This window comes from Calidris pugnax, unplaced genomic scaffold (assembly GCF_001431845.1).
Source record: "Calidris pugnax isolate Ruff unplaced genomic scaffold, ASM143184v1 scaffold450, whole genome shotgun sequence".
NCBI classification, from domain to species: domain Eukaryota; kingdom Metazoa; phylum Chordata; class Aves; order Charadriiformes; family Scolopacidae; genus Calidris; species Calidris pugnax.
The window spans coordinates 387,082-402,322 of NW_015094504.1; the positions used below are offsets into that span (position 1 = coordinate 387,082).

At 43.6% G+C, this 15,241-nt stretch overlaps 1 protein-coding gene across 1 annotated transcript in view; it reads right to left on the bottom strand.

Annotated features, from left to right (window-relative positions):
* The window catches only part of ELP3 (elongator acetyltransferase complex subunit 3), a 131,453-nt gene that overhangs the window by 90,060 nt on the left and 26,152 nt on the right, over positions 1 to 15,241 (bottom strand). Inside the window, exon 11 of the mRNA XM_014963047.1 lies at positions 2,105 to 2,266. Coding sequence (XP_014818533.1) covers positions 2,105 to 2,266 — 162 coding nt within the window. The remainder of the gene's footprint in view (positions 1 to 2,104; positions 2,267 to 15,241) is intronic.

Sequence of the window (15,241 nt, forward strand, 5' to 3'; positions counted from 1 at the left end):
CTTCTTAGTGAAATCACGTCAGTAATCTACCACTCCATTCTTCTTCTGATTCATCGGCAGGAAGGCAAGGGTTCATCAGGAAACGGCCAAGGCAGAAGTGACACACGGCTTTGAAGGATTTATGGTGCTGGTTCTGATGTGACAGACAACACTGGGGGAAAACTGAAGATGACTGAAGCAATAGCTACATGGGATTTTACAGTTCCACCTCAGGATGGGACACCTTTAAAAGACCTGAGGTGAAAAAAAAGGATTTTAAAAGCTGGAGAGAAATTAATTGTTAAATTTACAATCTGTGTCAGAATTAATCGTCAATGAACACATCTGGTTTAAGAGATTTAGCTACAATCCTTAGAATGGATCTTTTCTTTTGGAAAGCTCTGACATCTAGAGGAGGAAAGTACCACCTATAAATCTTAGCTCTTCACTTGTGGACTACTCAATAAATGGCTCTTCCTACCTCCTGAGACCTGGAGCCTGACCATTTCATGGCAGCACCATCCTGTACTTCCCTGCACCAGCAACACGGCAGCTAAACCCGCAGCAGGAAACTCATTTGGGATTCTTTAAGCTTCGAAAAGAAAATGTCCAACATTTTCAGTTTTGCACTACTGCCTTTAAGGTAGGTATTAACAAAAATGTGCTTTGCTTATTGAACCATAATCTCTCTGTCATTACGTGTGATTATGGTTATTAAACATCTTTGGGAGGTGACTGGAATATGCAATAAGGACGAAGGCAAGTTGTACAAGTGTCAGAAGTGGAAAAAAAAACAAGAAAAAAATAAATCACTTCTTTCAAAACCTGAACAGAATTATAAGACTTGCAATAAAATAAAATAATAAAAAAAAAGGAAGAGAGAGAGACTGTTTATTTCATTCCTTACGGGCAAGTCAGCCAAGGTACCGTGCACTCTCCTACGTAGGACGACTGTTCTTTCAGCCACAGGTCCAATATCAGAAGGAATAAATCACAGGTCTCTCAGGAATATATTTTGCAACCCCTAGAGACACCGTATGCCCAGAATGACTGGGGTTAATCCATCAACAGGCGTTGTTTCTGGCTACATCTCACCCTCTGTACTTGCCAATGTCACATCTCCGATACTCAGCAGAAAAAGGTGTCTGGGGTACAGAACACGTCGTTTGCTGGTGACGTGCCTCCAAAAGATTATTATGAGTATATACCTACTCAAGGTAGGACAAGAACTTTGAGGTCTCTCTGGGCACATGTTCTACTTCACAAAACGGAGTTTATTTACAAAGCAATAAAAAAAAAGAAGAGATAAGTGCAATACAGGAAAAGAATATCATTTTAAATTAAAACATCACAAATAACCCCATTTTCTCAAGTCATCGTCTACACAATATCACAAAGAAATCTATGAAGCCACCACAGTTTATTATTTTTTCTTAACAGCGATACGGCCACACAGGCAAGGAAATGAGCTAAATGTCTCAACGTTCAATGATAAATGGGTGTTCAAGTGAACAGGTCAAGAGACTCTGCTCAAGAGTATTCCAGAAAGCCACGGTCAGCTTCACCATGAAGCTTGCTTTCTTGTGTCCAGTTTTGGGCCCCCTACCATAAAAAAGACATTGAGGTGCTGGAGCGGGTCCAGAGAAGGGCGACAAAGCTGGTGAGGGGTCTGGAGAATAAGTCTTATGAGGAGAGGCTGAGGGAGCTGGGGGTGTTCAGCCTGGAGAAGAGGAGGCTGAGGGGAGACCTTATTGCTCTCTACAACTCCCTGAAAGGAGGGTGTAGAGAGGTGGGGGTCGGTCTCTTTTCTCAAGTCACAGGCGACAGGACAAGAGGAAATGGCCTCAAGTTGCGCCAGGGGAGGTTCAGGCTGGATATTAGGAAAAATTTTTTCACTGAAAGGGTTCTCAGGCATTGGAATGGGCTGCCCAGGGAGGGGGTTGAGGCCCCATCCCTGGAGGTGTTCAAAAGACGGGTTGATGTAGTGCTGGGAGGTCTGGTTTAGTGATGATGCTCCTTGTTTGTTGTGTGGGTGTCTATTTTTGTCAGTTGGGTTGACGGTTGGACAAGATGATCTTTAAGGTCCCTTCCAACCTAGAAGATTCTGTGATTCTGTGATTCTCACCTGTTGGTGTCCCTGGCCACATCCTCATAGACGCTCTGCACCCCGATCTCCAGCCTTGTACAGCCGTAGGACAACATGTCACTTAGATGCCTCTTCAGGCAGTAATCTGGTCTGGTCTCTATCGTTATCCCAACGCATTTTGTCAGGCTTCGTTCCGAATACCTGCAAAAATAAATAAATCCATCCTCTATTAGAATTATGAAGTTGTCACAAGTGACCACAGAAGAGTTTCCAACATCTTCCAGATGAGAGTTTCCACGTCACTACCAGAATTAAAATCCAGGTTAAAAACCTCAAAAAAAATCCAGGTTAAAAACCTCAAAAAACCCAGCAGCAAGGGAACCCTCAACCTTATTGCAATGCAGAGATGAAAAGGTACACAAATACACACACTTTGCTTTGTGTAAAAGAGAACTGGACCATGGCAGCCTCGCAGGGCTTTTTTAAATGCTACTTGTTAGGAGGATGCTCCCAGAACAGACTGAGCCTTCAGTTCTCAGCATCTGGGAACAAAGCCTGGGCAAAGGGGAAAGCCAGAGCAGGCAACGAGAGATGTGTTTGGTTTTGGGGACAAACCAAAGGGAGAGTTTGGTGCAGTTGGTACGTTTTCATTGGATTCACTGAATTTCACTGAATTTTTAGAGTTGGTACAGAGAAATTGCAGGGACTGGGAGAAGATCCAGCCGCGTTCTCACAAGAAAACGTACAAGACTGTCTATGAAAAATTCCATAAATCACGTCCCTTTGTGAGCAAGTGGCAGGCTTTCAACTTCATTGAAATCTCATGCTGAAACAAAATTCATTGTTAACTTTTTTCCCCCTCCTCTCTCATTCATCACTGGATGTCTAACAGAGACTAATTATTCCAGCTCGTAGAAAAATCCTCTACTGATGACAAATGGTAAGTTACTGACCTACAAAGGAGTAAAACAAGAGGAAAAAAAAGGAATCTAAAGCCGCCTTGAACCAAAGTTCACAAAAAGAAACCGTCAATCAACATAATCTCCACCACCACCAGCAAGGATAATATTCCTTTCCATTCAGAAATTATTTTACTTGACCATCTTTCCTGCAGATGAGGGAGGTTGTATAACCGAGGACTGCAGGAGAAAAGATTTACAGCAGGAAAAAGGAAACTTCTTCTTTTGAAACCATTTGAAAGTGCAGAGATAATCTGGATAATTCCCAAACTGGGACGTGGGCAGGATTAACAGCCACAGTTTGAGAGGAGTATCGGTCTCTTTAATGGTCCCAGATGATGAAGATCTCAGTATTAATATTAAATGTTGCTGAAAAGAGGACACCTTGAGTAAGAGAGAGATGTTATGCTGATACCTGGAAGAATATTGCACACCGAAATCATAAGGATGACTAACTTCAGCTCTTTTATTAGGTGTTCTATAAAGATTCATCATCTAATTTCCGGCTCTGGATAGCTGGAAACTTCTGAATCAAAATAAAGCTCCAGAGCCTACCTTAGACCATGACCGAGGTCAATTTGACCCAAAAAACCCCAAAACTCCACCACATTCAAATTTCTCCCCCCAAAAAACACAAGTGGGCTCAGACTCACAAGCAAAAATTTAATTCCCTTCAAACTGTTAAAACCTGAGATCTATAAAGACCAAGATATTTGGGGGATAGACTGGAATGGCTGTCAAAATAAGCATCTTAAAAAAAAAAAAACCAAACAAACACCAAAACCCAAACAACAAAAAACCCACATAAAACATTTCAGAGTTTGTGGCTCACTAATCTGACAGATTAACGGAACAATTGTTTCTCACGTCAGGGAAAACATTGCCAAAGTGTGATTCATTAACATCAGGCTGAAAAAGGCTTGCTTTTAAAGATGTGATTTGCAACAATTAAAGAGAGAAATTTTAGCTGAGGGCAGGGGAGGGAGGGAAAGTCACCAGAAAACTCACCCATGGGGCCAGAGGGGACGCACTCATGTTAAGCACCTGCAATCAGGCTAGAAATACTGAGAGGAGGTAAAAATGATTATATCTCCCCCCCCTTGGCAAATTTGTGGCTACAATATAAAATGCTAAATATAATGAACACTGAGACCCTAAACTATAACAACTAAGGGCACCAACAGGATTTCTGTATCAGCTGGGAAAATTGTCTGGCCCAACTCTACGCCGTAAAGAAAAGTGTGTCTTAATGCTAACTAGAAAAGCAAACCAAAAACGAACCCAAACCAGATAAAGCAGCAAAGACAGCCAAAACAAAAACTAACCCAAACCAGATAAAGCAGCAAAGACAGCATCTCCAAGAAAAGTCATGAGCCTCTTCAAACCACCACCTCGGTACGAGACAGACCTTTTCAACAATTGTTTTTCCTCCATCAAGAGGAAACGGCCTCAAGTTGCACGAGGGGAGGTTTAGGATGGAGATTAGGAAAAATTTCTTCCCTGAAAGGGTTGTGAAGCCTTGGAAGAAGCTGCCCAGGGCAATGGTGGAGCCCCCATCCCTGGAGGGATTTAAAAGCCGGGCAGACGTGGTGCTGAGGGACATGGGTCAGTGGTGGGTTTGTCATCTAGATCTCCCCTCTTTCAGTTTAAAACAATTAACTCTTGTCCCATGGCTCCCCTTCCTGATCAAGAGTCCCTCCCCATCTCTCCTCTCCTTCTCACCCTCTTGAAGACAGACACAACATTTCCAGCCACCTTTCAGTTGTCATGATCTCTCCAAGGTGAGATGGAGGTGCCTCACCCATCCCTTTCCACAGAGCTCCACGTGCCCAATTTGCCGGTGGTGCCCAATGCAATCCTCTGCCATGGGTACTACCTCTCACCACCCAGCAAGGGCAGATCTTGCAAATAAAGACCAGGGCAAAGAAACAATGCTTGCCTCAGACTTTTCCTTGTGTCCTTCATCACAGAGCTGCCCGTTTCATCCAGCAGATCCATATTTTCTTTGGTCTTTTGCCAACAATGTACCTATGGAAAACCTTCTTGTCCGACAACCCTTTGAGTTTCAAACTCCAATGAACATTTTCTAATGTCCCCTCTGCCTGCCTGTATCCCTCCTGGGCTTCCCCTGCTTCCTTTCACCTTCTGCACACACTCCTTTTGTCATGTTTGAGCTCCATCAGGACCTCCCCATTAAGCAAAGCTGGTGTCTGCATGGTTTCCTGCAATGTCTTTGTGATTTGAGGAGGTTGTCCAGCTAAACCCACCTAGGCTTATTCACCCTCCAGGGCATCCTCCCATGGGATCCTGCCTTTTGATTCCCCAGAAAGGTTCAAATCTGTTGTCCTGAATTCTGACATCTTTATTCTGTTACTCGCATCCTTTGGAATCTTAAGTTCTAAAATCTCAAGAGTCATTGGAGCCAAGACCACATCCTTCCTTCAACAGCTCTTTGCGAGTAGTAGACCCAGGAAAGCACCTCTCGGAGCCAACAGATGACCCAACTATTTCAAAATATCGTCCTAATGCACTCCAGAAGTCTCCTAAATTAGCTATGTTCCATCACATTGCCCTTCTGGCAGGTATCAGACTACATTCAAGGAGTTTTGTATATTTTTCATTAAGTGCGTCTATTTACAGTGCTTACCTCATTTTCATACCTTTTCTTAGCACTATCTCCACTTTTTAAGCATTCTTCTTGTTGCCTTTGATACCAAAAACAGCCACAGAACTTTGCAGACACACCAGTAATACATCCAGATGGCATATGATTTGCCTATTCCTATCCAATTTTCCACTATTTATACAGTCAAGGGTAATTTGGCTGCTGAATCATACAGAAAGCTCATGATAATGCGACTTAACTCCTAAATATTTTCTAGATATTTCGCTGCTTCTCAGAATAGAGCCCTGCACCATTCCTAGAAAAACAGCTTTACATTTTTCCCATAAGAAAGTACACAGCTTGCTGGTATACAACTTACTATGGAATATAGATTTATCCCTTATTTGCTCATCTCCAGTATTGATAGCTCCTGCCAACCCTTAGAAATTACTATTTTAACACACAAGTATTAAACACAAGGCCCAGAGGCAAAAACAGCAGAATCCTATTAGAAATCATTCAGGTCAATGACAATAATTTTCTGCTGTGCCCGTTTCAAAAACCAATGTAATGGGTGACATGTTGTTCCAGTCTCTTTTTAAATGTCACCATATCTCACTGTAGCAAGTCAATTCTCTTCCACAAGTTTATGCATATTACGCTTTGTTTCTCCAAAAAAAAAAAAACCAACGCTGTAAGTTCACTACCAGGATACAGTGACTTATCATCATAACGGAGATGATGGATTTGCTGGTTTTAATGTTTAAAAACAACAGCCAACAACACTGTAAGTTCACTACCAGGATACAGTGACTTATCATCATAACGGAGATGATGGATTTGCTGGTTTTAATGTTTAAAAACAACAGCCATCTAGGCACGTATCCTGCAGGAACGGCGTGCAAGCCAAGGCAGATATGGAGAGGGAACAGAGTCTATCCAACCAGGCAGAGAGCCTGAAAAGCAGATATCTAGAGCTCCAAAGAGAGTGACTCAGGAGCCACAAGAGGTTAAGATGACCTTGTTGATGCCCAAGACAAGCAAAATTATTATTAACTGAAGACCAAAAGAAGGAAAATTGAGAAAGCCCTGAGGAATTAGATGAAGCCAAGTTGAAAACTCCACCCGTGACGGTCTTGTATATACAAGTTCACCCAATTTCCAGGTTCATTCTGAAGTTAATCCTTGTGATGTGCATTTCATAGAATTACAGAGTCATAGAATCCTTTTGGTTGGAAGAGAGCTTTAAGATCATGAAGTTCAACACTGCCAAGTCCACCACTAACCCTTGTCCCTCAGCAACACATCTGCCTGGTTTTTAAATACTTCCAGGGATGGGGACTCCACCACTGCTCTGGGCAGCCTCTGCCAAGGCTTCACAACCCTTTCCATGAAGGAATTCTTCCCAATATCAACCCTAAACCTCCTCTGGCACAACTTGAGTACGTTTCCTCTTGTCCCATTGCCTGTTCCTTGGAAGAAGAGACCAACCTTCCCTGGCTACCCTCTTCTTTCAGGGAGTTGGAGAGAGCGAGAAGGTCTCCCCTCAGCCTCCTCTTCTTCAGGCTGAACACCCCCAGCTCCCTCAGCCTCTCCTCATAAGACTTGTGCTCCAGACCCCTCACCAGCTCCATTGCCCTTCTCTGGACCCGCTCCAGCACCCCAAGGTCTCTCCTGTTGTGAGGGGCCCAAAACTGGACACAGCACTTGAGGTGGGGCCTCACCAGTGCCCAGTACAGGGGGACCACCACTGCCCCAGTCCTACTGGCCACACTGTTGTGATAAAGACCAGGATGCTGTTGGCCTTCTTGGCCACCTGTGCACTCTGCTGGCTCATCTTCAGCCAGCTGTTGACCAACATCCCCCAATACACCATTTCTTCTGGAACCTAGAGTGAAGATGGATTTTATGTTCTCAAGCAGCAGCAAACATCTTAACAGAATTTCTCCTCCTTCCCTGGAACAGTTTTATTTGATATTTGCAATACAGCAGTGCTGAGGAACACCACATCATCAAAAGAATAATCAGAAATCAAGGCAAGTGTATAACATAAGATGACAGGGGGGCAATTTTAATAACAGACTGACCGCAGAGGTAAATTATGCAAATAAAATAGATGTTAAGCCATGCAAATGAAGGAAATGAGATCTAGAGAAACCTTAAGATTCGTGCAGACATCGCTATTGTAGTCAGTTCTTTTCAGCATGATTACAGAACTGTCTGACACAGGAAGACGTAAAGGAGATATTATTAATTTTAATCATTAGAGGATATTTGACTGACTTTTCAGAGAAAGCTGGTACATTAAGTAGACCTTCAAATCAGAGTCTGCCTCTAAAATGAGCTTGTTTTTTTCCCCGATCAAAAAGGCACCTACCTCTCCAGCAGACACAACAGTTTGACACAGGGTCTCAGACACTTTCTCATTTGGAGAAAGAACAGACAGCCCAGCTCTGGCATAAAACAACTCCTTTAACAAAGCCTCTACTCACTCTCCATTAAACTTTGCTCTACAGACAAAAGCCTCACCAGCTCAGAGACCGCAACGTCAAAGTCTCAATTATTTACAATCCATCCTACAGCAGCTTCCAAACTCCCTGCTTGGGGGGTGAGTGGCAGGATGCCAGTCAGCACAGAAAGGCCTGCCTCATCCCAACCAGCTCAGAAAAGATAAAATATAAGAATAAAGCAGGTGAGTTAACACAGTGCGTATACAGCACGTTAATCGCACACCTTTAAACCATTTATCTGTTTGAAATGTTTTGGAGTAGGAGAGTTCATACAAAGGAGGCAAAAGAGCAGAAAGAAGCACAAGAAGCAGCAGAAACAGTCCAAAGGTAGCACCAAAAGAAAACCAATTACCAAAAGCAAGAAGCATTTAGGTGCACCCACTTGTATGGGAAAGGATCTACAAGGGAAGGATCTAGAACAACTCATCCAACCCAACAGTCACCAAAAACTTGCCTGCAGGACATTCCATCATTACTTCAAAAGCCAAAGAAAGCCTTCTAGATGGTGAAGATGGATGGGAACTATGAATACTTGATCACCATTGTTGCCAATGGATTATCCAACAGCAGCAATTGATACTCATATTACTCGATCACCATCGTTGCCAATGGATTATCCAACAGCAGCAATTTCCACAAGATATGGTGCTCCATAGTCTTAGACATTGCAGTGAGTGGTCACAGCTTGGCTGGGAAGGGGAGGGCACTGCTGCTCATCTACCTCATCTATCCCCAAAACCCTCAGTTGCAAACCTGCCTTAGAAGAAGAGGTGCTTGGAGCCTTGTGGAAAGAGGGAAGTGTTGGAAGCCTGGGTGAGAAAATGAAGAATTGTCATCACCAGCCAGAGGATACCACAACAGAAAGTTCCTGGCCTTAACTTTGAAGGATTCCACAACAGAAAGTTCCTGGCCTTAACTTTGTCAACAACAGTGGTTGTGAACATCCAGAATCACAAACAAGTTTAATATCTTCAAAAAAAACCCCTTTCTTGTTGCCCTTGACTACAAGGAGCATGGTCCTAGGTGTAACACAGGTGTTCAAAACAGACAATGATTTCTATACATGTGGATTTAAGACAAAAAGCGACACCACTGGTTCCTGAAGGGGAACCTGCCAATATAATACACAAAAATCTTACATACTATATCCTCACTTTTACTTAAATGACCTCCTTTGCCTTGATCTCTAATAGCTCTGCTTTATCACAACGCCAATCTCTGAAACACAGCCAGCAAAAATTAATTCAATATCTACAATTTCCTGCCAGTAAACAAAACAGGTGGCATCTTACTCATCCAACATGTTTCCAAAGTTGCATGTTTGATGATTGCCCAGAGCAGATATTTCTGAAAGCTCAAATGCCAGTTATTTGGCTTTATAGTGCTCCTTTTTTTATTACAACGTTTCAGCATTTTCTTTATCACCGCTACCAGGAGCACGAGCAACTGCTTCGGTTTCTCAGCAGCATCAGTTTCCCAAGGTTCAATCTTCAGCCACTGAAAAACTTAGACTTGCTTAAAGTACAGTCATTTATTGACTAAAACGTAAGTTTCCAATTTTGATGACGTAACAGCATTCATACCTGCTAAAAGATAAGGGAGAATTCATCTTTTTGGGGGGTGAAATGCCACTAAATGGTAAGTCATAGGTAATTATGCTCCTTCCTGCTGTGTCACTTGGCATTAGAAATCCAGGACAGGATCTGTGTTTGAAACAGTACCCATCCTGAAGCAAAAAAAAAAAACAAAAAAAACCTAGAACTTACCCGTTTTCTCTCTTTCTTAATGTGTTTACTGAGTTGTAACCACAATGAATGGATGTGACATCTGAAAATCCTCCGAAGAAAAAGCACAGCACGAGCCGAAGCGGCAGAGTTCCGTTAACACACTTCAGGCCTAATCAAAGTAAGGCTATTTGCATGGACTAATTAAACGCCTGGCTGTAACAAGAAGAAGGTAATGATGTCGGCTATAAAGGGAAAGGGGGGGGTGGGGGGTTGGTTTGGTTTATTTTTATATCATTCACAGCTTTCATAGAGCGACGTCACGTAGAGGAGCTCTGGGCAAGGAGGCTGCAGTGATGCTGGAGGGACCCTGCCGTTCCCCACAGCCAGGACGGAGCTGCCCTGCTCTTACCACGCTGGGCTAATAAATTCATAATTATTCCCAAAGCCATAATCACCGTCCATCCTCAGAGGACATCTGAGCAGGCCTTGAAAGGTTTGTCTTAGCTCAGGAGGCAAAAAAAACCCAAAGGACACTGAACAGAAAAACCCCGACAGGACCTTCTGACACCGCAGCCTTATTTTCTGAGCTCCCATCCATCAAATTCAAGGCAAGAGCAATACAGAAAATGTTTTTTTTAGCAGTAAATTAGCAGTGAGCGGCAATCAAACCCACCAGGGTGAATAAGCATATGCCAGAGTGAAATATTTCAAACGAGAGAAAATGCATATCTGTGGCTCTAACAGGAGCTGCGCTGCAACCTCTTTTTTATCTATCTGTCAAAACTAAAGGTTTAAGGGAAAAAGGGTAAAATAAGGCTAATATGGAGTGTGCTTATCTCCTCCTCCCTTATGTTAGTCCTCTGCCTTTCTCCAACCTGTCTGTCCTGGTTTGAGGTAGAACAGAACCAGCTTGCTGTTCAATATTTTACTTCTTACTAGTGAGCACGACCAAATTACAGTCTTGGAGACCAAACTCTTCGCATTTCTCCCAGAAGAGAAGCCACCAGCTCCCTGGCACCAAGGCTTTGGGAGAGCCAGGTCTCTGAACCATCTTCAGATGGCAACTGGGAGTGCCAGTAACAAACTGACCTGGTCTGGAGATGGAACAAGGGACCTACACACTCCAGAAAGACACCAACAGCACCTGGGGCAAGCCCAAAGGTCTATTTAGCCCAGGATCCCACCACCCATGGCTGTTGCAGATGGTTAGAGCAGAGCAGCAGGAGCAGGGAAAGCTCCAGTGGTATTTTCCTTGAATATTTTCACAGTTCTTAGAATCATAGAATGGTTGGGGTTGGAAGGGACCTTAAAGCCCCCCCAGTGCCACCCCCTGCCCTGGGCAGGGACCCCTCCCACCACACCAGGGTGCTCCAAGCCCCCTCCAACCTGCCCTTGAACCCCTCCAGGGATGGGGCAGCCACAGCTTCTCGGGGCAACCTGGGCCAGGCTCTCACCACTCTCACAGTAAAGCATTTCTTTCTTAATACCTCATCTTAATCTCCCCTCTTTCAATTTAAAACCATTCCCCCTTGTCCTATCACTACATTCCCTGATAAAGAGTCCCTCCCCATCTCTCAGTTGCCAATTATCTCCTCTCCAGGGCCTCCCTGAGCCAGAGGTGACATCTTTAGTAGTAGGTGTCTTCAGGACAGCTCTTGATGGATATTTTTCCTATGAACATGTTTGGTCACCCTCAGCCCAACTACAGACTGCACAAAGTGCCTCCTTTGTGTTTAATTCCCTTTTCATCTGAAAGCCCTAATTCTTCTGCTCCAGGAGATAATCAACGTTTAATCCTTCTTTTTTTTGTCTTCTCCATGCCGCTCAGGATTTCATAAATCTCTATTATATCACTCTCAAATATTTTTTTTCCCCAGTTCCACAGTATCATTTTCCTTCTCCCCTCCCTTATTTTTTAAAAAGAACTGAACGTAGGTTCAAGCTGTGTGAATTACGTGGCAGCATAACAATATTTCCCAGTTTGCTCTCTATTCCCTTCATTATAATTCCTCACACTGAGTTGCTCTTTTAACTAATACCGAGCATCAAGCCTGTGTTTCTCACAGTTGTAACTTTAAAATCTTGTTGCTGAGTGGCATTAGCCAACTTGGAGCTCATTGTTCTGGAGTAAAATAAGGAAAAAAATCTTTGTTATGCACATGGCAATATTGTTTTAACCTGGCCCTTCACCACCCACCCAGCATGGACCAGAGCACCTACTGCAGCAGAGATTCCTCTGGGCCACCACTAATGATTTTCTTCTGTTGTGTAAATTGATCATTTATTCCATCTCCTGTTATCTTTCAATTATTTATGCATGCAAAGCCTTCACTCTCACCCCCACAAGCTGTACAGAGGCTTTGGTGAAGGACCTCATTTTTGGAAATCCAGATAAAATTACACATATTTGTCAAACGTTTCAAAGAAAACTACAACTTAGACGTTTCCTTGGAACATTAGCCCATTTCAAGTAGCCAGAGGAAAGGAGTTCATCTGCCATAAGGTGAAAACATGTAAGATGGAAACAAGAATCTCTCTATACTCATTTTACATGAAGAGGGAGGTGGTTTTTTAGCAGATAAAGAAAACAACAACTTTTATCCTAATAAAGGCAACTGAGGTGCAACACATCAGCAAAACACAACTTCTTCCAAGACGTCTCAAAGAAGAAAATATATAAAGTGCTTGTAAAACATCCACTTCCTGAGCCCATATTCAATGTGTTAAATGAGTATAAGAAAAAGAAGCCTGAAAGTCTTGATAAAACTGCAAAAAGGAAGAGGAGGTGCAGATGGCCAGAGGCTTGAAGGCGCTGTGAAGCTCTGAGCTCACTACAAAAAAGGGCAAGATTTCCTCTGCCAAACAGCAGCTCCTCTCCTAATTTAAGAAAAGAAAATAGTTTACTAGTAATTACACGCCCTCCCAAGGCTACCAAACCCACCAAAAATCACTTCTGAAGTGGGAAAAAAGCCCACGTGTGAGGGTTTTCTACCCCAAACAGTATTATTTTCAAAGCCATTTGACAGCTTATGATGCAGAAGAAAAGCTTGGGAAAAAAAATATATGCTTAGCACAATGAGAGAAAATTGGAGACACTTTAAGCTATGAAATTTTAGAAAGAATCAAGTGTGTTTCTTGGTAAGGATTTGGGAATTTCTGTCCAGTTATCCAGGACAGGCACTAAAGGGAGTCCCACTTTTTGCTTCAAGCACTGGTGCTGTGCAGCGCGGTGGCCTGAACCCAGGCAGTATTTCAAGGGGAGCAAAATCAGAAGGCTGTGTAGGCTGTGGTTGGTTAACATTTCATTTTGGTCAATTTTGCCTTCCTGGTATCTTTTCACCAAGCAATATAAAAATCTAAAAAGCAGCAGCTCTCAGTCCCATTTCAGCTGCCCCTTGTGTGGATTCCAGTACAATTTCATTTGACCTTTAGTTAAATTCCACCTCTGCCAGGCAATCGATAGCAGCGATTCCCTCAGGACAGGTTTTACTCTGTGTCCCTTTCTCTTTTTATCCAAGTGTACAGAAGGGGATAACACATCCCATGAACAACAACCCACGTCACCGCGGTGCCAGCAAAGTGCCAGCAGCCACTACAGTGACAGAAAGACCATCAGAAAACTCACATGAGGAGATGCCCAAGGTTTGCCCTTGATTTCCCACATCTTTGCTCTGCAATTTCGCTCAGGGAAACTTGAGAGAGCAACAATTTAGAAGTCTGTTGCCAGATCGATACGATCAACCATTAGGTCATAATTATCTAGACACTTTACCATGGAATAGTCAATATATAGTTATTGACACAAGCTAAAAAGGGATTTGGGAGAAAAAAAAATGACAAGACAGTCTCTTTTATTAAATCCAAACTGAAGCTTAAGGTTTTCTTGCCAGAGTTGATGAGACTCAGCACTAGGTAGGACTTACATGTATTAAAAAAAAATATCAAGTTCCAATTTCGGTTCTGATATTGACTCACCGTGGCCTAGGGAAAGTTGCATATTCTTAGTAACAACCACTTCCTAGCTGTTATTGAGGAAAATAACCACTGCTACCACTGCAGTGCTGCGTGTAGTTCTGACAACTCAGTGCCCTAAAAGCTGCTGTTGCATGAAGACAGTGGCCAGTAAAAACCTCGGTTTGTAGTTTCTGCATCTACTTATTAAATGGAATTCATCTCACCCCCATCTGATACCAGCGTTTCGCTTGAGGAAGGACAAACAGCTTGATCGCTGCTTGGAGGAAACAAAGAAATCGTATCAATAAAATTATAAACAGGGCTAATAAAAAGCAGTTCTCAGCCAAAACTGCCAGCGAAAAGCTACGGTTTCGCTCATCTTGTTCTCCTGCCAAAGCAACTCCCTCACCCATAAAGCTGCAGTATGATCTCTCCCCCCAAAAAAGTGCTATGAAAACTTACATGCAGTTGTTTCCTCCTTGTAACAGCAGATATTTGGGAAGATATTTCCTGCAGGAGACTGCCAGAACTGATGGGGCCATTTCCCCCCCCCGGCTCCGTTTGCCATCCATTGCAGCTCCAATGCAGCGTAAGGTGCTGACAGCTACTCAACTTTTAATGGTGATTAAACTTGTTGCTTTGGAAAAGTATTCCAGCTTTTAGCTTAAAACTGCTCAGACAGCCCTCGTAACTCTGGCGAGGGTGTGTTTGGCCCAAGGAGCACGTTCCTGCTAAAGAGGGAAGTCAAATGTTTTCTGCCATGGCTACAACCCCCTCACAAATGGCACCACCTGGCTCATGATGGGACAAATACAGCAGAGAACAGACAGAAAAAGAGCACAACCAAAGGTGAGGGACCACTTGGGTCTTCCTAGAGGTGGGGAAAAGCAAAGAGCTGGAAAGGAGAATGGGGCCAAGAACCAACGCTGGAAGAATCACAGAATGGTTAGAGTTGGAAGGGACCTTAAAGACCACCCAGTGCCACCCCCCTGCCCTGGGCAGGGACACCTCCCACCACACCAGGTTGCTCCAAGCCCCCTCCAACCTGCCCTTCAACCCCTCCAGGGATGGGGCAGCCACAGCTTCTCGGGCCAACCTGGGCCAGGCTCTCACCACCCTCACACCAAAGAAGTTCTTCCTAGCTGGAGTCAGTGGTGGCCGGGCCAGTGGAGGCAGAGGCAGTGGAGGTCCCTGCTTCATCACGAGCTGGGTCCCTCTCTGGGCTCTGTTGCCCACATCTCCATTGGCTGTGAGGGGACATCAGGCACCCAGTTCACACAGAAACATCTTAATTGTGCTGTCTGAACCCACATCTCACCTCAGAGCCGTTAGAAAAAAGGTAAATCTTATTTACATCACAGAATCACAGAATCCTCTAGGTTGGAAGGGACCTTAAAGATCATCTTGTCCAACCGTCAACC